This window comes from Sturnira hondurensis, unplaced genomic scaffold, assembly GCF_014824575.4.
Source record: "Sturnira hondurensis isolate 20B ecotype Veracruz unplaced genomic scaffold, ASM1482457v3 Scaffold0008782, whole genome shotgun sequence".
Lineage (NCBI taxonomy): Eukaryota > Metazoa > Chordata > Mammalia > Chiroptera > Phyllostomidae > Sturnira > Sturnira hondurensis.
This window is the reverse complement of record NW_028081413.1, coordinates 4,051,569-4,076,155: the sequence shown is the minus strand read 5'-3', so window position 1 is coordinate 4,076,155 and position 24,587 is coordinate 4,051,569. Positions and strand designations below refer to the sequence as shown.

Sequence of the window (24,587 nt, the reverse complement as noted above, 5' to 3'; positions counted from 1 at the left end):
GAGAAAGAGCAAGGAGAGAATTGGGGAAAGGAATAGAGGTGAGAGAGGGGGAACAACCCGAAGGGAAGATGAGAGAGAGGAGGGGGGAGGCAGCGTGGGGGGGGAGAAGAGAGGAGAAGAGAAGAGAAGAGAAGAGAAGAGAAGAGAAGAGAAGAGAAGAGAAGAGAAGAGAAGAGAAGAGAAGAGAAGAGAAGAGAAGAGAAGAGAAGAGAAAAATAAAAACAAAGTCAGAAAGGAGAAAAGTACCGAGCACGAGTTGAACACACAGACACCAAATCAGCCGAAACGACAGAGTTGAAAGTTGGGGAAAACGTTCTTAAATACAAAAATGAGAAAGTCTGAACCCTGAGCAGCATTTAGAGCAGGGAGAGGGGGCGATGAGGCCGGGGACCCAGGGGGTGCCGGAGGTCCCGCTCAGGCTGCAGGCAGCAGAACCCCGGCGAGCCAACCGAGGGAGAAGTGGAGTTAGTGTGAGGAGGAAGCCCCGATCCCACCCCTAACCCCCCTTCGCCTCCTCCAGAGGATCCAATAAATCAAAAGGCGAAATGAAACAAAATAAAGAGAAGAAAAACGTTAATAATCAGGACGAGAACGCCGAGGACGAGGGAAGACTGGGGCCAGTGCCTCCCCGGGGGCAGGGAGCTGAGGGTGGGGGTGGGGGGGAATAACGTGAAAGTTACCAGAAACATTATTTAGCAGCTGATTCCCTGCGTCCTTGTCAATTTCAGAGACAAAACAAGCAGCCCAGGCTAGTCTAGGCGGCGGCGCAGCGGCTGCGGCAGCGCGGCCCCAGCGGCGGCCCCGGCGGCGGCTCCTACGCAGCCGGTGCCCGCCCAGAGCCGCGGGAGCAGCGGCGGCAGCGGCGGCAGCAGGAGAACCGGGGGAATCGCGCTGCTCGGGGTAAGAGCTGGAGCGAGGCGAAAGCGTGTAACAATTGCACACGCACACACACACCACTCACACGCACTCGCCGCCCGCCCGCTCGCACAGCGCTGGAACACGCGCGTCCAGACACGCACACACGCACGCACACACACTCGCACACACGCAGAGGCACGGGGGGGAAAGAAGCCGATGAATAATTTTGCTGCTATTTTTTAAAATACTGGCCGCCATCATCAAGCAGCGAGCAGCAGCAGCAGCGTTGAAGGGAGAGGAAGCATCGGGACAGGCCCCTCTTAGGAGAGGATTTATATCTAGGTAAGTGTTGGAGATTTAAACCTACCCTTTGCGCCATCAGTCTGCGCTCCAATAAACTCCTGGATGTGTCGTATATTTAATATCCCAGTCCGGATAAGAAAGTGATCTAGGCTGAAGATTCCTTTTTTTTTTTTTTGTCCAAACCCAGGAAACTTCTCCCAATTCTCCAATATGTTATTTTTTAGGGAAGGAAAAAAAAAAGCCCAGGCAAGACAACGAAGAGTTNTTTGCGCCATCAGTCTGCGCTCCAATAAACTCCTGGATGTGTCGTATATTTAATATCCCAGTCCGGATAAGAAAGTGATCTAGGCTGAAGATTCCTTTTTTTTTTTTTGTCCAAACCCAGGAAACTTCTCCCAATTCTCCAATATGTTATTTTTTAGGGAAGGAAAAAAAAAGCCCAGGCAAGACAACGAAGAGTTTTTTTTTCCTGTGATATTTCTTCTTTTTCTCTTTTTTCCTCTTCTTTCTCCTCCTCCTGATCTTCCTCCTCCTCCTCCACCTCCTCCTCCTCCCCCCTCCCCTCCTCCTTCTCTTCGGTCCTCCTTTCCCCCTCTTTCTCTTCTCTTCCCCTCAGTTGGAAAAAAAAAAAGGAAAAGAAGAAAAAAATTGTCAAGCCCCCGAACTGAAGGTTACGAGCGGCCCGTCAGCAGCCCACATGTAACCGAACTGTCGTGTTTCATGGCTTTTTGCCACTCCAGCTGTCAATCAAAGCCCGGAATGTCAAGGTAGTGAATGAATGATGGTTGATGATGATGAAGAGGAGGATTCTTTCAGACCCTTTTTTTTTTCTTCCAGCAAAACTCCGCGAGGGGTTTCTGCTTCTTGAATTTTTCCTCCCCCCTCCCCCCTCTCTTAGCTTTGCCCCCGCAGTATCTATAATATGCTCCTCTCTCTTTAAAGTATCGGTCAAAGAAAGCAGGGGTGGGGGAATCAAGAAAAAAAAAGAATAGTTTGCAAAAATTGGACTTTCTTCCCCCCCTTTCCTGGCTGGTATTTTGTCTCTCCCTCTCTCTCTTTCTCGCTCGCTCGCTCTCACTCGTGCTCGCTCTCTCGCGCTCGCTCTCTCACGCTCTCTTTCTCTCTGGGAGATGAGTGAGTGTCAGTAGGTGTTGGCAGGTTGGCTGCTGCCTGGCTTATAGAAGAGCCTCAGTTTGGCGGCGCGGGTCGGCGGCGGGAGAACGAAATGACGGAACCCGGAAGTCGTGGTGGCCATAGCCCGTCGTGCGGCGGAGACACATCCCGGGAGTGGGGAGCGGGAGCGAGGAGGAGCGCGCCGCGCCGAGCCTCTGATATGCAGCGAGTGCGGTCGGACTGCCCAGGCTGGGGGGGCGGGGGGGAGGGGAGGCAGGAGCCGAGCGAACCCGAGCAAATCAGCAAGCCTGCTCCTCCGCGGGGACGGCTGGGGGTGGGAAGGGGGGGAGAGGGAGAGGGAGAGAGGGGGAGAGAGTGTTTATGTACGCGCGCGCGCGTGAGAGAGGGAAGAGGGAGAGAGAGCGAGGGAGAGAGGGAGAGAATATGAAGAGGACAGGGAGAGTGCAGAGAGGAAAACTGCAGAAAACCACAGGGAAAGTACGGTACAGCCTCAGATCTTTTAATTTTTAAAAAAAGAAACTTACTTCTAGTTTATTTTCCCATCACGCCGGGCTCATGCCTGACGGGGTCGTGTTGGGGACGTTTGGCGTGGCGCTCTTGCTTTTGTTCCTTTTAATTCCGCGGGCCCCTACTCTTCTGCCAGCCGAGTGCCGCGGCCCGAAGGCTTTCTCCTAATATCCAAGGGCAGCAGGCTCTGCAGACGGTACCACCGCCGGGCTTGAGGTGGTGGGGGTTTTTTTTTTTTTCCTTGTAAGTGGTACTTTCTTTCCTGTGCAGATCCAGGACCTTTGTCAGCATTCATTTTTTTTCCAGGACAAGAAGAAACCAGCTTAACTCAGAGAGCGTTTTCTCCACGCGATGCGAACAAGGGCCACCATGGAGAGTCTTTGGGGGCCTCGGCGGAATCGGGTGGGAGGAAATGGGGAGGGAGTCGTTTAGGTGTTTGATGTTGGATTTCGCCAAGGGGGATGTGTGTGTGTGTGTGTGTGTGTGTGTGTGTGTGTGTGTGTGTGACAGAGAGAGAGAGAGAGAGAGAGAGAGCGCGCGTGTGCGTGCTCGCGCGCGCGCGCGCGCCTTTAAACTGGATCTCACTTAGAGCTGGGGAGCACGGTAGAAAGAGAGGGAGAGAGAGGATGTCAGGCGAGGAGGATTGGCCGGCATTCCCCGCCCAGCTTTGTTGTGGTTACCCGGGGCGCAGAGGCTTCGGCGCCGTAACAACAGCTAATGGCTGTGTTAATTACACTGGGCAGTTTCGTGGGATCGGGAAGATAGGGTCTACTCGGAATGAACTTTTCCAAAAAGGAAAAGGAGAGTGCAGGAAAGGCAAGGTAACTATCCCCAATCATTTGTGTACGAAGTAGTTCTGGCCAGAGTCTCGCCCAACGGTTGGCCGGCGCTGCACGCAGCCAGAACTGCACCTCCGCGCCTCGGGTTTCCAGGCGGCCGCGCGTCAATCACCGGGAGCCAGAGATGGGGGCGGAGCTACGGTCACCCAGCGCGCGCAACTGAGCAAACCCCGCCGCCCCTACGGCTACCGGCAGCCCAGCAGCCCGGCCTTGCGCTCGCTTGGAGTGAGCCCTCTTCCCAACTCCTCACTCTCGCCTGCGTTTCTGGTCCCCCGCACAGAGAATCGAAAACAGACTTTTTCCTCAACAGCCGCGTCCCTCTCCAACTTTGAACCCGTTCTGGAGAGTAGAAAGTAGCATATCCACCGCGCGGCTTTGACCTGACTTCCCGGGGGATGGAGGGCACAGTGAGAATCTCGTGTGTGGGTGGGAGGGGGGGGCGGAGGGCGCTGGAGGGAGAGAGAGAGAGAAGGGCGGGTGGACCATTTGTTTGTTTGTTTGTTTTTGCCCTCTTTCCACCGTCTCTGCTTCACTGTAAGCTTCTTTCGGGCTACACTCAACTGGGCTTAGATCGCAGCCTGCAGAGTCCAAGTGGAGTCGGAGAAATTTGGCCCCGTTTTAATAGGGCTGGGGAATGAGCTCCGGAGGTCAATAAAGCCCTCCAAAAATGATGAATGATTGAGCACCTGTGATGATGATAGTGATTACCAGAGCAATTAAACAGTTTGATTAAATGAGCCATCATAACAATGATGTCTGTGGGAAACCGGCCCTCACATATAAAGATAGTGCGGAAGGCCTGGCAGAAGCCAGGGCGGTGCGACGCCAGGGAGCGGGGCTGCGGACTGCGAGGGGTTTGCCAGTGTGGCCTGAGAAGGGACTGCCGGGCGCGCGGAGTTTTGGAAAGGAGGATTATCCCAGGTTTTCAGCCACCCTAGTGCCCGGCTTCAAGCCTGCGAGAGCTTACGGGTACGAAAACCTGCAGGCTGGGGGAAGGGTTCTTCCCCCTCCACCGCCTCTTTTTTTTTTTTTTTTCCTAGAAGAAACTCCAAGATTAAAAGCATCCTTATTTGTTACTGAGTTTCTCCTCGACATATAAGAAAAGGTGAGTAACAAAGAAAAGAAGACGCAAAAGAAAAGGAAAAAGTTGCCTTCCAGCATTTTATTTCGAGCGACAGTCACGCGAATTCAGTTTAGCCGGGGCGGGAAGGATGAGAGCCGGAAAACAAACAGTGTGGTCTCGCTGAGGATCGTTTTGGACTTTGCAGAGAGGTTTTGAAATTGGTGGATCCAAGTTTCCCTGCAGCGCCGCTAGCTGAAAAGTTTATACTCTTTTTTTCAGTTTTTATTCTTTTAATTGTTTTTTCATTATTGCGTATTTATTGTCGCCAATGGGATTATTGTTATATAATTCTGTTTTTTGAAAAAGAAACTCAATTTCCTTGATAAGCGCTTCTTTTGTAAAGAGTAACTTCGAACTGAACCTCTGCATCGCAGAGCTGAAAGATCCAACCGCTGCTCCCTTCTGCTTCTTTTACCACCGCTTTTTTTTCTCACAGTGATGCTGTGGAGTTGGCATCCCTACAGTGTCTATTTAAAAAAAACTGCAAAAGTATATATTTAAAAAACCCCATTTCTTGTAAGGCAGTGCATCCGAATAAAAACAATTTAGACCTATAGATAATTTCTACATTTTCAAACAGTTGTTAATCTAATAATTGGTTGGTTACTCCGTGATAATCTTGGGTTTTAGAAGAGAAAAAAGTTTAAAATCTATTTTCATCATTTGGGTGCTGCAGGAGGCATTTTAACCTGGGAACTAACTCTCTCTCTCTCCCCCTTCCTCTTTCTCCCTCTCCCCTCTCTCACTCATAGTCTGTAACTTCTTTTCCATTGTATTGAATACAATAAAGCAAACAACAGACCCAAACCTAGCTTGATGTAGGAAGGAGAGAGAAAAAGGACATTTTGAGATACCGTTCAGAAATATAAAACAATCTTTAACTCCAAAGATGTTAGTTAGGAAGTCTGAGAGTGTTAAAAGTAACACCCTACTGGAGGAAATGTGTGGCATTTAAAAATTCACTGATTACCTAAATGGAGAAACCCGAATTTCTTGCAATTTAAAGAGATTTCACTTACCTAGATGCACGTCACTTATGAAACTGTTAGTTTCAAATAGCATCACAGTGCGGTGGATCACACACAAACCCATGCTGAAGGTGATTGGGGTGCCGGTTCTTGATCAGCCTGATTAATTCAAAAGACTATTACTTTTAATCACCAATTTGCTGATGTTTTGTAAAGAGGGCTGAAAAATATTTCAGAATTTCCTGGTCACCCCCCCACTGTCAACACTGCAGGCCAATGGAAGCGATTGCAGAGCAGTCGGGTGCAAGCACTTTCTGACGTCTAGCCTGGTAGTACGTTGCTGATGCTCGGTTCTCAGCCGCCGCACCCTCACCCAGGCTGCGATGCTCATCTGCTCGCCAACATTTGGGGCAAAGGAAAAGTAGGTGGGGCTGGCCTGGAGACAGGCCTGAGATGGGGGTCGCAGGAGGCGGCACACACCTCCGTCAACAGTCAGCTCCTTTTGCCCAGGCTAGAAATGGTTTTAACAGGCGGTAAAATTTCATCTTTCGGTGTCAAATTGGGGTCATTTTGGGGTTAGAGTTCTCAGTGTCCGAGAGGAGCTGTCCAGCTGCGTGGGGACACATTAAGTGCAAAAGATCTGTTTCAGTAAAAACAATTCGAAGACAATCAGAAGGCTAAAGACCCTCTACAAATCGCATTTTACTAGTGCCCCAGAACAAATATGGATGCTGAAACCTATTTCTTCAGAATCCCAAACCGTCTACTTAGCTCTGGAGTGGGGGTGGGGGCACTGCATTAGAAAGAGGTGAAAGGGAGGGGACCTTGGTCGGACAGGGGCGAGCGGGAGGGAGAATCAGGCCTCTCAAACCTAAGAGTCTGTTTTTAATCACCTTTCTTATTGAAGCTTCCCCAAGGCCTTTGAGAACTGCCTCTTTTCCATTTTTCCTTTCCTTTTTTTGTCTCAACATGGGATGCTATTATAGATAACAGTCAAGATTTTAAAAGAATAATTGAATCTCGCTATATTTAATTTTAACTTTAAAAGGCATTGGCTTTATGGAGAGTATTTAATTTGAAATGAGTTTCGTGAACCTAGACTCCATTTTTAGATGAATTTGTCCATTTTCCTTAAGAAGCCTATGCGCCTGTCTCTTTCCACTTTTTTTTTCCTCCTGGAAAGTCATGGGTCCTCAGCACAAATAACTCCAAATTCCTAGAACAGTGAGGTCTGAAGTGTTAGCTGATTTGTGTATTAAATATCCGGATTTAAAGCCGTTTTTGTCTGCTTACAACAGTTAGAACAATTGATTCCTTGCTAGAGGAGCAAATCATTCTAACCTTAATTATATTTGTAACTTTAATTAATGTTTTAAATTGAAATATTTTAGATTAAGCAGATTTTAAGGACTCTATCAGGTTAATTTTTTTTATTTGTGGAGGTTCTGTTGGGTGGTTTGGAAGAAAAATATTCATTATTACTTTGATTCAAAAAAACACCTTCAGGTAAAGGCAAGTGCAATTTTAAAATGAGAAGCTAGTTATGTGAGATGCCAGGGGGTTCAGAATAAAACCAAATCCATACTTTAAAGTAGAGTATTATTTGAAAGTTTTCTTTCCTGCATTACCGACCTGAGCAAGTACAAAGGACCAAAATATGTTATCCTTTCTCTCTGCTTGGACTCCACTTCGGTCAGTAGCTCTTCTCTCTTCATCTGCTTCACTGTCGTTTGAGTTCTGAGTGCAGTGGATTTTTATTGCCCAGCTTTTCCCTCCAAGTTTTACAGAGCATTTATAAATTGTTATTCAAGGAGCTTGATTGCCACCCTGCAGAAACAGCCCCGCGCCCAGCATCCCAGGGATGAAGGCTGAGGGGCTGTCTTCTGCTCCAGACCTGCTGGATGACAGTTGGAATTTTTGATATATATTTTATTTGGCGTTTCCAATAACGTGTTTGCCTCTCCTTCCTCACCCCCTTGCAGCCATCTACCCTCTTCCCTCCAAACCTAGCTCATCCCTGTGAACTGTTTTTGACCTTCCCTCCAGCATAACCAACAGCTCAGGAAGTTGGACGAGGAGTAATTCCACTTCCTTACCTGTTAACTTTACTCATCCTCGACCTAATCTGTATTCGGAGAGGGAAGGGGGCCTTTGTTAGTTTGTTCTTTGGTCCTTTCTCCACTTAGGCTTTCTACCATATATTTCCCATTCCCAATAAATAGGAATAGAACACCCCGCAATTTATCTTCCTAAATAAGATAGAGTGGAATCATTGCAGGTTTTTTTTTTTTTGCTTTTACTCTCTCTTATTATTTCTTTCCATTTTAGCTGCTTTACCATCTCGCAGAAGGCAAGTATTTCAATAAATAGCCCTCTAGCGCTATCTGGCGGGGCTCCAAATGCGACGTGCGCTCGCTCTCAAAGTCTCTGGCTCCTTCCCGCGCTCTCTTCCTCCCTCCCTTCCTTCCTCTTTCTCCCTCTCCTCCTCTTTCTCCTGTCTCTCCCGCGACCCCGTCCCCTTTTCTCTCTTCCTCTTGCTCCTTCCCTAACTTCACCCTCACTTCCAGCGCCAACGGCTTGGAACAACACGGTCAGAGGCCCATAGCCGGGGAACTGGGTGATACCCTTTGGAGCTCCCACCTTCGCTCAGCGTGAATCACTCACAACTATTGCCTTTGATCAGCATCTTAATGTTTATGAAAGTGTTGCTTCAGTGTCAGTATCTCAGCTGGTGGTGGAATGGAGGGTCTTAAAACTGCATTTGTGAAGTTTGGAGGAAAGAAATCAGACTCTGGAAGCCCAGCTAGTGGAGCCCAGCTAAGTTTTAGGTCCAGAGGCCAAGTCTCAGGGCGAGTTTGAGGAGGGATCCGGGCTACACGGGGGGTGGGAACAGCACCACGCGACGCCAGACCTCCGGGAGAGAACTGGCGTGGGTGCACCTGCCTTCCCCAGGCCCTCTCAGGTCCTGCCCGCGGTATCCGCACCCCACAATAGACTGCTCCAGTTTTTGTCCTGGGCCTGTCCAGAATACCTTTTTCTTTTAAAACATGAACTAGCTTTATCCTCTCTCCCTTTCCCACCCCAACCACCACTGACACAACAACTTTGATGAGAAGTTGGAAAAAAGTGGAAGAAAGCTCACTGGAAAATCCACAGGGCAAAGAGGAGAAAGCCCAAAAGTCAGGGACTCGGAAACGCACGCCTGAGGATGCGGCGCCAACAAGCATCCACACTCTTTTCTCACAGGGATTTGTCTACTTATTTGTGACTTAAAAAAACAACAACAACACAACAGTTTTAAAAAAAAGAACCCTAGCCCGTAAACCCTCAAGGGTATGTGGGGAGCGGCCAGGGGGTATGAGGCAAAGAAGAGATTCAATTCCACTGAGTGTTTTAGATGTTCTCTCTCTCTCTCTCTCTCTCTCTCTCTCTCTCTCTCTCTCACTCACACACACACACACACACACACACACACACACAGGCACGCATCCTCTGAGCCTTAGAGAACTTAGAGAACGCTCTGGTCCTCCCGTTGAGCACATTGCTTCCATCAGTTTCTTGAAAACAGAGGAAAGAATATGGAGCATGAGGCCTGGGGGAGAATTAGGTTCATGTAACTTTATTTCTGCAAATTTTGAAGTTTAGCTCTGACCTTGCAAAAAGTGAGGGCCATATCCCAGATACAAACCCAGTCAGTGACTACTGGCAGTGAGGGGACTTCAGCCTTGCAATGTTTGTGATCCCTGGAGACCCCTTCCTAATTCTGAAATCCTCCCCACCGCCTCCCTTTCTCAGAAATAGAATAGAAAGGAGGGGGCGGGAGGATGACGCAATCCCTGGTTCGTTCCCTCCAGCGCCTCACCCCCACCACCACGCTGAAGAAGCACAGCACAGGTGTGATTAATGGAGAACTGTTACTGGCTCATCATTAGCCAAGGTGCAAATAATTGCAGCCCACTTTGATTTCAAACTGACCAGCCCCAGAGTGATAGATCGATTCAGAGTATAAAAATGATGTATCAAAACATCAATGTCGATTATTTGAAATATCGTAGTTGAATTTTTTTATTGCCTCCTCGGTTAAGTGTCTGAGAGTGCAGTGTTCAAACATGTAGTTACGCTGTCAATACTGTTCTAGATTTGTGCTTTGGTTCAGATTTACTCATTTACATAAAGTGCCCACCCTAGGGTTCCCCCACCCTCACTGCAGCTCTCTCTTTCCTCCCATCTCTGGAAAATCCGTGTCAGTTTCTTCAAAGGATTCAGCAACCTCTGCCTGAGCTAAAGTGTGCACTGCCCCTATTACTCAATTTCCCACATCGGTTTACAGGTCTTTTCCACCATTTGTAACTTTCAAAGGGAGCCTTCCTCCTTTCTTCTCAACTCTGCCTACTCCAGCCTTTTCTCCAAACACTTGGAAAGCTTCAGGTTTAAGCATCCACATCTCAGCTGCAAATGCATCACTGTGGTGGAGAAGCAGAAAGGCCGGACTTCACTGCACCTCCTTGGCCGCACTCCTGCCAACCGGGTTGCTTTGCACGGACGTTCCCACCCGGGTCAGGGCCCGTCGTCAGGTTACCTGGAAAACCGAAGTCTTCCAGGGAAAATGAACTTGGAGATTTAATTACCTTTTCTTTTCTTTTTCCTTAAAAGCCGTGATAGGAGAAAAAGAAATAATACACATGAATGAAAGGTTTTACCTTTTAAAGCTTTGAACTCCATCGAAAGACACAAGTTGGAAGCAGAATTGACAGTTTTAATTCCACCCATTTTCACCTGGCACATCCGATCAGAGGCGATCGTTTATTTAATGGGAGGTGGGCGGAAGCTCTGGTAGAAGGCTTGAATCCACCGAATCCTAAATTGTAGGATAGGCGCTGTGCTAAAAATCACCGAAAAATGAAAGACATTTTTTGAAACACAAACATTCCATTGCTCCACACTCTCTGTCTAGACTAATTGAAATTTATAAATTCACATTCTGCCTAATTTTATGTCCCCCCTCCCCCCAAGATTCCCTCTAAGTCTGATAGGAGAGACAGGGCCACTTCTGAGTGAGTGTTATGGAAATGTGTTTTCATTTCCATAACACTGAGGCACCTTTTATACAGCTTTTAATGTATTTAAATAAATCTTTTTTGGAAATTAAGAGAATCGACACACACAACGATCGCTTGGCTTTATGCCTACAATCCCAGCATCAGAAAATAAAAAGATATCCAGAACCCAAGGGAGAAGGCTGTTCACGCACACCCTTGCCTTTACCCAAAAAAAGCAGCAAAAGTTTCCTGTGTGCATCTGTATGTCTCTGTGTGCAGGACTAGAAAAATCTCCTGTGCGTGTTTTCGTGGTACCTGCCTCTTGCCACACACTCGGGGACAGAGGTATCCAGGGATCGCCCCCAGAGAGCTGCGTTTACTTAGTTTTTAAAAAAATCTCTGCACCACGAATGACAAGTGTTACTTCAAGAAATTCATCAGCCTTCTCCAGATACTTTCCAGTTTTGCCGTAACGATCTGCAGAAGAGAACTGCCATCACTTCTGCACAACCCAAGGTGTTGCAGCGACTCAGAGCAAGGAGCGAGAGCGGCTGAAACCCTCATTACAGCCGGGGGCGGGAGGCGGGGGCGGCGGTCCAAGGCGGGGACCCAGGGAGGGCAAGTGGGGACTGCCCCTCACCTGGCCTGGACGTGGGCAAAGTTCTGAATCTTCTTGGCCAATATTTGGAAAAAGTATGGTAGCCTTTTTTTTCCTTTTAAATGCCTTTGGGGAGAAGTGATACCCTTGTGTAACAATTAGCTCAGACAATAAAAATAATTGGAAAAATCAGTTGGAACTTCTGAGTTTTTAATTACGTTTAATTTTGTACTAAGCCGTAAAATTACAAATGCCCCTCAATTAAACACTCCTCTTGTAAAGCGTTTAACAACAATTATTCCTTAATCAGTCTGAATGTGAGTCACAAATGATGCTTTTCCACATCAAAGGGACGTCCTTCCACGTTACCTTTTAGTCATAAGAGGATTAATTCCTATAATTAGAGGGATAAATATGTGCATAAATACCTCTCTTCCCTCCTCTCAAAAAAAAAAAAAAAACCACTTTCACTCTGGGAAACGTGGCCCGCTCCAGTCCGGTAAGGGGTTTTAATTGCCTGCCTCTGCCCGACACCCCTTGGCTGGCGGGCGACTGGAACGGAGGAGACGCGGGCGGACGCCCAGCGCAGACCCCCAGAGGGACACACGGGCGCGCGGGTTTATCCCGAAACGGACGCGAATCGGGCTGGAGGCGCGGAGCTCGGGGTCCCGGGGTCCCAGGATCCCCGCCACGTCCGGTGCGGTCCTCCCCAGACGGTACCCCGCCGGCACCCTCGCCGCTGCCCGGAGAGGCGGGAGCGCTCTGGTCCTGCGGGTCCTCCAGGTCCGCAGAGCAGGGTCCTCGCCCCGAGCCGAACCAGGCTGCAGGTTCACTCCTCGGGCGACAAATAAAAATTGGGCATGACCTTTTAGGACTCCTGTGTGAATATCTCATTTACCTAATGACTTTATGTCACCTAGGAAGAAGGTAAATTTCCTCTTAACCTTTCCCCCGCTGCTGCAGTAAGCATTCTTCCCTAATCAATGGTGGCTGGAATAATCAATTCCCATTTTATGATCGCGGACAAACTCCGTTTCTGGGCGGGGTGTCAGCGCCGCGGGCCTCGCCCGCGCCGGGACAGAGGTCCCGCCGGGGTCCGCCCGGCCCCGCCCGGCGCCAGGGGAAGCCGCGGTCTCTTCCGCGGAGTTCGCAGACCTGGGCCAACTCCCCTCCCCCCACCGCCGGCGTGACTTCTGAGTTGTCACTAATCCGAACCTGATATTCGCCAGAGCTCCTTCGGTCACCGACAACGCTCCCCGCTGCTGCTGGGCCCCCACCCGCCGCCCCTCGGCGTGTTTTTATTTCAAAGTCTGCAGGCGGTGATGGCCCTGCCCCGGAGGAGCGCGAGCCTGGGGGCTGGTGGGGGCGGGGGGCGCCAGCGCGCGCTTGCTTAAGTTTCATTTACATTTAAAAAATTATTTTTGCCTTCTTCAGCGTGAATCTCACAGCTCTTTCACTCTGTCTCAGCCCTGCTAACTTTGCATAAACAAAGCAACAACAGAAGCTCAGAGTGGGTGGATTCATGTGGCTATGAAGTTAACTGGCAGAGTTTCCCTCTCTCCCCCTCCCCTTTCCTTCCCCCCCCCCCCGCCTCTTTCCCCCTTCTTACCGTCCTTCTCCTCCACCTCCCCTCCACAATACCCAGTTATCCTAAAAAACAGGTTTATTAGATGCCACTTTGCCCCTATTTTCAGTTTTCCAGTCCGGAAAATTACTAAGTCAAAGCTATCTGGAAGTGAATTTGTGGTAAATTCACCACTTCTTTATTTTTGGAGGGCCTAAATGTCACCCCCTTTTACCTTCCAATCTCTCGTGAGGTATGAGTTGGCTTTTACACACAGAGGACTTTTCTGAGGAGAGGGATCTCTCAGCATGGGTCCTCCGTAGGCCCCTGGAATTCCCTTCCCCTCACCCCACCCCAACCCCATTTTCACTCACTCCTACCAAGACACCATGAAGCTGCTGAGGAGTCAGTATAAAGCCATCTAAAAACTGCTCAGGAAAATCACTTTTCTTGGAAAAGAGGATACCAGGGTTTGTTATTTTTATTTTTTGAGATTTCTTATGATGAACCAGCTAGTTAAAAATGAACACCACAGTAAACTTTTTCTCCCAAGAGTATTATCTCAGGTCTTGTTGATAAGTAAAAGTAATCGAAAAGTAATTGAAATGCCCTTTTCTTCACTCATAGCCCCTCCTCACTCATGGGTACCCATTCTGCTAAAATTGGGAAGTCTATCAAAAAATCAGAACAAAAATGGAACGGTTCTACCTTAAAAGGTGGAATAAAGGATAAAACATCTATTCTGGTGTAAAAAAAAAAAAAAGGCGGGGGAGGGGATCTGAACCCAGTGTGAGGCACATCTGGCTGTTCACCCACAGCAGCTTCCTCGAGTCCGATTAGCGACGGAGATGGCCTACACAGGCCCCACTGCAGGCTGCCCGAGATGGGACGTGCCGTTCTCGCCCGGATCCTGAAGGCGCTCGAGCTGTGACCTCTGCGAGGCGGTGAGAACAGGCCAGGCTCGGGACCTGACCCGTGATGGGGCTGGGCCAAGTTCCCAGTATTGTCACTTCCCTTCTTGCTTCATACCAGGAAGTGCATTTGCAAGTCTGGTTGAATCAGGTTCTGGATTTAAATGGGCGTTGAGGGCTGGACCAGCCCTAAGCTACAGTTTATAATAGCCTGGCTTGTAAAGAATTGCTTGCTTTCTTTCTCTTTTTAAACTGTTGTTCACTTAGAGTTGTCCCACCTTCCCCCCCCCCGCCCCCGCTGTCGCTCTCCCCTGCCCCGCCTCCCCTGCCAGTCAGTCCACACCCCATTGTCTGTTCCTATGATTTGTTTCACATCCCCAACAACTGAGGTACAGACTTTATGGGATCACAGCTTGTTTGTAGGTCAGGACGTGTTTGTAAGGGAAGAGCTCTCTGTTATTAAGAGTCCTGAGTAGGACTTTTTATCTCTATTTGACAGAGGAGCCGACAGATTGGGGATGGGCCCCTTGACCTCAGATAATTACTATAGGCTTCCTTCTTAAGCAAATTTAATTCTTGCTCGAGGAATAATTAACTACATCTGACTACTCACTCTGTGAGAGTTTCCTTTCCTTTTCTTATCTTAAGGGCTCTCACAGGGATTTTGAAGAATATATTTAATACTGGTGTTTAGTTTCACTTCAAGGAAACATCTTGTGGTCCGCTCACTCCTTCCCCAGTCTCCCAGAACACCTGTAGCATAGTTTTGGGCTGTGCCCTAATTCTCCCACATGAAATAGAACAATCCAGTCGTCAGTTTATTCCCTTCTTCATTCTGCACACTACACACTAGTTTGCTTTTTGAAAAAGAAAAGTCTTTTAATTGTGCTTAATGTAGAGGGCATGTCAGAAAAAAAACCATTTTAAAAAAATTTTGGGTAATAAAATAATGCTATTCTCTCCTTGGGACTGTCTCACAACTTTGTCCTTTCCAGTGTCTCACTAAAAGTTGTAAATCAAAATTATATGTCAGGATATAAACCATAAGTATGGGAACAGGAAGAAGGACCACACAGAGCGAGCACACTAGCTTTTCAGAGGGGCATGAAGTCTCTAAAAGGCTCGTACCCTAAAGTGAAAAGATCTCTTTCAAGCACCTCTCAGTGGGGAAGGTTAAATTGGATCACTTCTGAGGCTGTTTCTAACCCCAGGAGGACAAAAAGGTGCTCTGGTCTGAGGAGCAGTCAGGAGCCCAGGCTCTGGACTTTGACAGAAAGGGGCTGAATCCCGGTGCAATTCCCTGCTAATTGTGTGATCTTAAGTAAGCCAGTTAACCTCTTTGAACCTCAGTAATCTCATGTGTAAAATCAGAATAACTGTACTCAGTGTTACTGGGTATGTTCTGTTGACCCCTCCAGATCCACTCTTCACTCATTCCCAACCTGCCCTACGGTCCTGGTGCTGGTGTGGATGGTGCCAGAATGCTCCCCTGGTCCTTGCTTTCTGTTGGGTTTTTCCAGAATGAAGAGATTGAGCTCTGAGTATTGATCGCAGGGTGTGTGGGCTGGCTGCACCCCAGCCACAGCTTGAGCAGTCCTCTTCACAGAGCTCTCTCGGGGTTCAGGCAACCACTTCCCTCTCCATTACTAGCCTTGGGGCACTGCCCTCCTCTTATGGGTTCCTAATACCCTGCTCACACCTTTTTAATATAGTTTCTCTATGAAGCACTCCTCAAATTACTCCACTGGACCTTGATTGATACACCTTCTAAAGTGGTTTGGAAGATTAAAATTAAGTGAGATAATGTGTGTAAAGCACAAAGCACAGTTGTTTGTTTGTTTGTTGTTATTGTTTGCATACAGGAAAGGCTTAACAAACAGCACTTTGAGTTATTTTCTGAGGTAGTTGTTATCTGCTTCAACCTCCTCATTTTATATATGAGGAAATGGAGGCCCAGTGATTAAGGTATGAATTCAAAGTCTAATTAACTCGAGATAGTAACAACTGTGGGACCCAGTCCCCGCACGAGCAGCTCTCGGTTCACTGTTCTTTCCACAGCAGCGTGTTAGGCAGCTCAGATGGGGGAGGAGGGGGACGCCTCTGTCATAGATGTTGGAAAAAGTTACATCAGTCAGAGGCAGAGGCGCGGGAGATAGGCATCTTTCCTTGTAGCACTGGATCTGTCTCTGCTACATCATTGCTGAAATAAAGCCTGTTATTGTGATTTGGAATCCAGTGATTTCACTAAGAATAGAATAGGTATGTTACAGGAGCAGCAACGCATGCTTGACAGGTTAAAAACAAATTTATGAACATATAATTGGAAGTTTTACCCGGAGGCATCATAATGTTCCTAAGACATACAGGGTACACCGAAGTTAATTTTCAAATAAAAACTGATTTTGGGATGAGCAGTGCAGATTGAATATGAACTTTAGAATTCTCTAGAATACGCAACTGTGCTGTGAACTGCTGCAGAACCCGGACACCAAACTCCTGCCCACGGACGTCTGCAGCTTGATAATGCTTACAGTGTCGGGGAAACCGTTAATTCCCGCTCTCATTCAATCGTTCAAACAGGTTTTCACTAAGCTTGTAATACTCTCCAGAAACGCACGGCTGCTAACATATTAATTAAATATATTGTCTGTTTCAATGGGTTCGCAGAGTGAGAACACAGGGAGGTGTGGGAACGGACTCTTATAAAAACAAAGGCACCCCTGGCTGGTGTAGCTCAGTGGATTGATCACGGGCCTGCGAACCACACGATCGCGGTTCGATTCCCAGTCAGGGCACATGCTTGGGTTGCAGGCCAGTTTCCGGCAGGGGCCAGTTCCCTGCAGGGGATGCATGCGAAGCAACCATACATTGATGTTTCTTTCCTTTCTCCTTCCCTTCCCCTCTAAAAAGATAAATAAATAAAATATTTAAAAAAAAAAAACAAAGGCAGAAATATGCCTAGGTTACTGTGGGTGCCTTGAAGAGGCTGAGTGGATTGGAGAGCTCTGAGCAAAGAGGCTTCCATGGGTCAGAACTGAGTCCTAGCAAAGAGAAGTCGGCCTCAGTCCAATGACATTTTAGCCTTCCAGATCCTTTCAAATTGGTGTGACATCAGGTTATTAATATTTAGCTCTTACTGATATAAATATTAGAAATAAAATAAAAGCACACATGTAATGTTATGTTACACTGTACTGTGATAGGTCGGCTGAGGTATATGTGGAAACATAGAAAAATTTAAATAATGTTTCTTTTAGACTGTATGAGAGGAAAAAAGGGGTACATTTAAAAGATGATATTTTACACAGACTCCTTGGAAAATGTTACCTTGAAAAAAGATTGCTTAAATGTCCTTTACGAGTTAAGGCTCAGTTATGTGAGTTAGGCCAGGCTTATTTGAGATGTAAACACGTACTTTGAAAAATGAGTTGGGATCTATGCATGGAAAAGAAAGTAGGGCCATTTATTTTGGAACCCAGGATGCATTTATATACAATTGGACATGCTAATAAATATAACACAACTTAAACAGGTTATTTCTGCCTATTCATCACAAACTCGGTCATTTGCATCTCTATTGTAGTTGATAAATACGATGCCTAAGTACAAGTTACTTTACCATGGTAATGCTGATAATTATTCGTGTCTCTTTTTTGAACTCTAAACTAAAACATTATATAACTCTGGCTTATTGTCATTCAAGATGCTGTTGTCCTCTGACCTTGAACATCCTCACTGGGTTCCCTCCTTTTTTGTCCACCACATGCCAAAATTCATCCTTATTCACACTGTGTGTGCGTGCGTGCATTATGCCTGCATCTGCATTTTAGCCATCCACAAGTATAGCTATACTTGGAACTTAAAATTACCTTCATGATCTCAAATGTAGATAGTTTTATTTTTTCTTTCATTTACCTACCATATCTTTATACTCTATTTTTAGAGAGGGGAAGGAAGTGAGAAAGAGAGGGAGAGAAACATCAATGTATGGTTGGCTATCGCAAGCCCCTACTGGGGACCTGCCCCACAACCCAGGCATGTGCCCTAGACTGGGAATTGAATGGGCGACCCTTTGGTTCGCAGGCCTGAGCTCAGTTCACTTAGCCACACCAGCCATGACACGATTTCTTATTTCTTGATCACTTTCTGCCAATTCATTAGTCATGTTTTTATACACTTGAAACTCCACCCAGTTTAAAACATTAAGAAACGCATCTTTAAACTTTTTCGTTTTAAAAATAATACACACTCATTAAAGACAATTTGACAATGTGAAAAGTAGGTAAAAGAAAAACAAAATCACCTGTAACGAAGTATCCAAACCCAGATGCTGTCAAAGTTATAGTGTATTTTTTTGCTGTTTTTTTTCTGTATATAGTTCCCTTTATGTAGTTGTAATTTTACTTTGTGTAAAATTTGCATCCCAGTTAAATATTTGAATTCTTTATGAGTATAAATCTAGATGTCTTCGATTAAATTAAGTATGATAATTCACTTTTCCATTATATTATTGAGCACTAATTGATTTTTGTTCATTAGTAATGAGCACTTTGTGCATAAACGTTTTTTAAAACTCAGGGTGATTTTCTTAGAATGAACATAGCTCAAAGGGTATGAATGTATTTAAGTCAACATCCAGAGCCTCTTTTGATTTTTTAACCTTTTTTGTGACCTCTATGACAATTTTTATCTTAATCCTTAATCATTTCCTGTTTCTATTTCTGGCTGAATAGTCAATTTTTACAAACATATATTTACTGGGGCAACATTGGTCAGTAACATTATGTAAGTCTCAGGTGTACAACATTATAATATAATATCTGTATATTCTATTGTGTGTTCACCACCTGAAGTCTAGTCTCCTTTCGTCACCATATTGTGAATAGTCACTTTTGAGGGAGGAAGTCCTGAATGTGTACAGTCCATATCTATGCTCTGAACTTCAGTTGACCTCCCAAAGCTAAGGTCGCCCTTCCATCCATTTCCTGTGGCAACTCCTTCCTGTGCCAAAACTCACGCTCTACTCTAACTCTCTGTCCCTTTCTCTCCCCTTCCCCTTTCTCTCCTTTCATCCTTTTCTCCTCTCTACAAACCACTCAGAAGCCCCTGACTACTCTCACCCACCTCATTCTCAGGTGACTTCACTTCCTCCTTCATTGAAACCAAGAATTTCTGGTATGAGCTTTCTAATATCTTTTTCTTTCTATTATTCTGTGTTCTTTAGTCATAGTATTATTCTGTTTTTAAGAATGACTGCTATTATCTTTTTACTTTTATAATTAGTAAAATATTTGTCACATTATATAGGCAACATATGTGGCTGTTAAAAGTATAATAATTGAAAGGATATTTGTGAACTAGCTACTCAATTTAAGAAGAGGGACACTGGCCCTGGTTGGTGTGGCTCAGTGGATTACGCACTGGCCTGTGAACCAAAGGGTTGCTGGTTTGACTCCCCGCTGGTGCACGTGCCTGGGCTGCAGGCCAGGTCCCCATAGGGAGCGTGCAAGAGGCAACCACACACTGATGTTTCTTTCCCTCTCTTTCTCCCTCCCTTCCCTTCTCTCTAGAAAATAAATAAAATCTTTAAAAAAAGAAGAAGGACATTGCATACACTCATGTGTTCCTTCCTTTTCTTTTGTCTGCTTCTTTTTCCTGGGGGAACTACTATCCTGAATTTGTAAAAATAGTTTTTTTTGTGTGCATATATGCTTGAACTATATGAAGTCTGTCTGGAAAAAATCCAGCCATTGATAATATAATGAGAATGGTTTGCAGAACATTGATGTAACCTGGCAGGCAAGGAGAGTGGACTGGAATGCACATGTGTGAACAATGAGGACTTCACTGTACTAGTCAGTGGGGGTGGTAGATGCCGTTTTGTGAGCATGTGTACTGTGTAGTCTCACATTCAAAATGACTACGCAAGTAAAGCAACAGACCTGCATCAAATTTTGCATTAAGCCAGAACATTCCTCTGTAGAAACCACTTACATGATTCAGAAGGCCACAGCTATGGGCAATTGGTGACTGGCAGCTTCATCATGACAGCACACCTACTCACACATCATGTCTTGTGCAGAGTTTTTTGGTGAAACATCAAATCACCCAGGTGACTCAGCCCCACTACAGCCCAGATTTGGTGCCCTGTGACTTCTGGCTTTTCCAAAACTAAAATCACCTTTGAAAGGGAAAAGATTGCAAATGATTGATGAGATTCAGGAAAATACAATAGGGCAGCTGATGGTGATTGGGCAAACTGTGTGAGGTCCCAAGGTGCCTACTCTGAAGAGGACTGAGGCATCATTGTCCTATGTACAATGTTTCTTATATCTTATATCTTCTTCAATAGATGTCTCTATTTTTCATATTACATGGATGGATGCCTTCTGGACAAACCTCGATTATATTTTATATAAATTCTATCTATCATATATAATACAATGCCAATATATTATTAATACATATGCTTAACCTCTCTATATTCTATATATTTGTATATGTATGTAAATTCCTAAATAATATATTGTTTTATTTTGCTTTTAAAAGTGATATCATATCCAATGTAGTCTTCCTACATTCTGTTTTTCATGAAATAGTATATCTTTAAAATTAATTTTTATGTGTAGCTGTAGGTTTGTTGTTCCACTTATTTATGCTTTCATTGGTTGATTCTTGTATGTGCCCTGACCAGGGATCAAACCTGCAACCTTGGTGTATCAAGACAATGCTCTGACCAACTGAACTACCTGGCCAGGGCCAGAGATTCTTTATGTTCTTTCACATACAATTGATTTTTCAACTGGTCTTGAAATTTTCTAAAAAATAAATTTAATGATTCCCCATGAGAATCTTATTTCAACCTTGACTTAAATAAAAACTATTGAACTAGAGATTTCTACCCAGTATGACAACATAACTTTTACTTTGAATCACTTGATTTCTAAATAGCAGATTTTTTTGTGCGCTATGTGTACTGGTGTGTGTGTGATTATTTTGTCCCCCTGATGTATAAAATTCACATATACATCAACAAAACCAACAAAGATCAACAAAATAGGAATCCATGAGTGTATGTGTTTTAAAGTCATTAATTCTCACAGCAGTATTTAGAAATATTCCATCAATATAATTGTTTTTACTCTAAAGTTATGAAAATGGGGAGATTGAGAAACAATTTTTAAGACACCCCAACAAATTACGGTAAGAACCTGAGTTAATTTACTGATGTGCTCTTTGCTTAGGTTTTTAAACAGTCTTCTCTAAGAATACCGTATACTTGTAATTAGCCAAAGTGTCCTCATTGTTGCTTCTAGGACTGATATTTGCTGGATGGACAAAACGAGCTTCTTACTCAAGGGCAGTGAGCGTGCTCCACGTGCTTAGTGGCAAGACTGCAGCCACGATGGCCCCCGGTGTGAGTTTACCAAGTCCCAGAATAAGAAGATCAGTAAGAAAACTATACTTAATGTATATCTTTCACGCTTATACTTCTCCGAAACATGAGAAAGGACATTTGCTTACATGCTATTAGGAAATCTATAGCAAGATAGGGCAGTGGCTTAGCTTTCTACATTTGAAATAGAAAAAGTATAATTTTTATTTATTTATTTTATTTTTCAAATAATTGTGTTTTTAAATAACCATTCTTCTCTAGCTGGTGTAGCTCAGTGGATTGAGCACAGGCCTGGGGACCAAACAACTGCGGTTCGATTCCCAGTCAGAGCACATGCCTGGGTTGCAGGCCAGTTCCCAGCGCGGGACCCACGAGAGGCAACCATACATTGGTATTTCTCTCCCTCTCTCCTTCCCTCCCCCTCTAAAGACAAATGAATAAAATCATAAAAATAGAATAAAATAAAGTAAATAACCATTTTGATGGAGATACATTAAGCAAGAAAGGGCCACCCTACAAGTTAAAATGAGTAAGGTAATCATTCACACATCTTTTAACAACCTCTTTAATGGGAGGCAGAGTACTGTATGGCAGGACTGACAGTTGAAGAACTTGCTTCCAGCACAGTGACCCGTATCCGGTGTTTTCTGTGTCTGGCCCTTCAGATAATATCTAAAAATGTCTCCAGATCTGTGGTTCCATATAATCTAGGGTAACAGAATTACCTGGTCCCCCTCTCACTGTCTACAAGGGCTACTGGAACTGAAATCCTGAGAGCTTCTGATAAGATTAGATCCTGGTTAGCCTGGGGCAGATGCAGTGGTCAGAGGAGGGTAGAGGAAGATTGAACTGATTTGGTACCACAAAGTGTTTACTGATTGATTTATAGTTGGGAATTACTCATCTTGATTACATAAGTCACTAGGTAGGTTTCTTTGAGCTCAGGCAAACCGGATTTATCCTTCTGATATAGATACAAATGAAGCTTAAAGATATCAACTTATTTTAGGTTACATATACCAGGTTAAATTGGTCAGCTATAAATTAAAACATAAAATCATATAATGACTCAAAGTAATTTTCACTCATGCCACTGTATTAGATGCATACCACAACCCATTCCCCTGCAATGGGGTTAAGCAACAAACTAGAGGCAACACCATTGCCATTGAATTCTCTTCTTCCAAAAACAAAATCAGCACTTGCTGGGCTCTGCTGGTTGTTTAGGAGACTGAACAGATCTTGGAGGATTCAGTCTGCATTTCCCACCCTGTTCTCAGAAAGGTAGACACATTGTGGAGATGTGGGTGGGACACTGACTTAGACAAGGTAGGAGGGATTACAGGTTTACACACTTGCATAAGCTTGGGCACTGGCCTGATCTGCACTGAGAATGAGTGTTCTGCTATGATTTAATATGTAAAAGACATGGTGTTTGGCTGCCTCTTCAAATTAGTTAAAATGTGTTTGGCTGCAAGTAACAGAAAACCCAATTCAGACTGGCTTAAGCCATAAGGGAATAAAGCTGTACCACGGGCCAGAGCTGCAGCAGGCTCCACCTCTCTTTCCCTTTAGTCCTCTGGGCTCCGCCCTTTTCTGTGCAGCTTGTTCATTCTCAGGCTGGTAGCCAGATGGACTCAGCAGTTCTGAACCTCTATCTTCCCACAGCAACATAGAGAAAGACAACCTGCTTCTCTTTCTTTGGGTAGTGTTTTTAGAAGACATGGGCAACAATAATAATAATCTGAGAAGGTCCCAGCCAGCTTCCCCTCACCTCTCATTTGTGGAAGGCTTAACTGGGAGTTTTGAAATAAGCACTGGTTAGAGGTAAGGCACAATCTTGGAGTTAGGAGCAGGCACTTTTACTGTGTTACTGAGACAGAATGGGGGAGGAAAGGAATAGATTCTGGGAAGATAATGTTTTCTCAATTTAAAATACAGTAGACTAGAAACTAGGTGCAACTTCTAGTAAACGCTGGACTTCAGGAACAGCTGTTCCGTACTGAGAACTGATAGTTACTAGGCAGTGTGCCAAGCACCGAGTTCCAATACTCTCATTTAATCCTCATAATCTAAGGTAGGAACTATTATTGCCCTTGTTTCCCAGATGAAATTAAGACTTTTAGAGATTAGGCAACTTGCTGTAATTTACACAGCGAATTAGTAGCAGAATCAAGCAGCATAATGCTAGAACTCTTGGTCATAACAGTTTTCTATCTCTTAGAGCAAAGTCCTCTGATTCAGAGGTCAAAGAACAAGATGTAATGAATCATTTAGTTTCATAGACAACACTATTCTGTTGAAGGGTTTTCTTTGTAGTTAGCTATGCATAATATATTGTGGGGTCTGGGGAATCTAATGTTTAATTCTCAAAATGATAAAGTTGGGAAAACATTATAAACTCTTTTAGACAAAGGATATTTGTTTAAACATACATAAACAATAAGATATCGTGGCAGCAAAACCTTACTCCAGAGATTAAAAACTTAGTTTTCAAAGTGAAAAAAAAATGACTACAAAAGAGATTACTTAGCAATTTAGTAGCTCTTATAAGGAAATCATATAATCTGGGAGAATATGTACAACTGAGGGACCATGAGAAATTTGTAAAAAGAAAATGATGTAATTGGTTTGATAGAGTGCTCCAAGACCTGTGTCCATCCTTCGTACAGAATCATTTAGTGGATGTGTGGACAACTTTATTGTGTGATGGAAAGCAATAGGTTACCAAAGATGATTTTTTTATTGTTTTAAAAAGTAGTTTAGAAATTGAACATGAGACAAATTAAGGGAACACACAGCTATTGCATTGTAAATGTTATTAACTATCTATTTTAGCTGCTGGCATGAAAACATAAATATTTGAAAATATTTTCTTTTGCTTTTTTCTTTGGCAAAGTAGGGCACATAATTGTTTAGATGTTCCTAGAAATCTCAGTTGAATCCAGAAATCAATTTCAAAAGAGATGTTCTTTACCCCATTTTTTAAAATACGACACTTTCTATTTGTCCCTGAACAGGTTTTGCAAGAACAAACTCTGCCCATTCTGTAGGCAGGTGGCTCCCTGCTCTGCTGTTTTGGACCTTCAATCACTAGTGACATGCCTGCAATCCACAAAGTCCTGGGTGTCTCTTTTAGCTATTATCATCTGAAAGACATCTAAAAGGGTTTTTCAGTGCTTGAGAGCATTAGGTTTCATTTCTTGCATTCCACAATGTAAGTGGAAAAGTTGATCCACACTGACGTGAGGGGCTCAGTTCTGCACAAACTTTTTGTTTTTTTCCACCAGGTATAATCCCTTCTTTCTCTATTATTTCTGTAGGGCTCACGTTCATTTAAAAATTGT

General features: G+C 44.8%; 1 protein-coding gene and 2 long non-coding RNA genes across 10 annotated transcripts in view; 2 read left to right on the top strand and 1 right to left on the bottom strand.

The window, feature by feature from the left end:
- The window catches only part of MEIS2 (Meis homeobox 2), a 199,619-nt gene extending 196,323 nt beyond the window's left edge, over positions 1–3,296 (bottom strand). For 4 of the 8 annotated variants that reach the window (XM_037056109.1, XM_037056111.1, XM_037056113.1 and 1 more), the window contains exon 1: positions 1,226–1,423. In XM_037056109.1, coding sequence (XP_036912004.1) covers positions 1,226–1,237 — 12 coding nt within the window. In that variant the 5' untranslated portion in view covers positions 1,238–1,423. Of the gene's footprint in view, positions 1–680; positions 771–1,225; positions 1,424–2,819 lie in introns of those variants that run through there. The other 4 variants (XM_037056110.1, XM_037056114.1, XM_037056116.1 and 1 more) reach the window with 2 other exon arrangements.
- On the top strand, positions 894–11,546 carry LOC118993617 (uncharacterized). Its single transcript, XR_005067890.1, has 2 exons — positions 894–1,200; positions 10,063–11,546. It is a non-coding gene; the product is annotated as an uncharacterized LOC118993617 (long non-coding RNA).
- LOC118993619 (uncharacterized) lies at positions 1,768–5,225 on the top strand. The gene is made up of 2 exons (XR_005067891.1): positions 1,768–1,928; positions 4,682–5,225. It is a non-coding gene; the product is annotated as an uncharacterized LOC118993619 (long non-coding RNA).
- Positions 11,547–24,587: the final 13,041 nt, after the last annotated feature.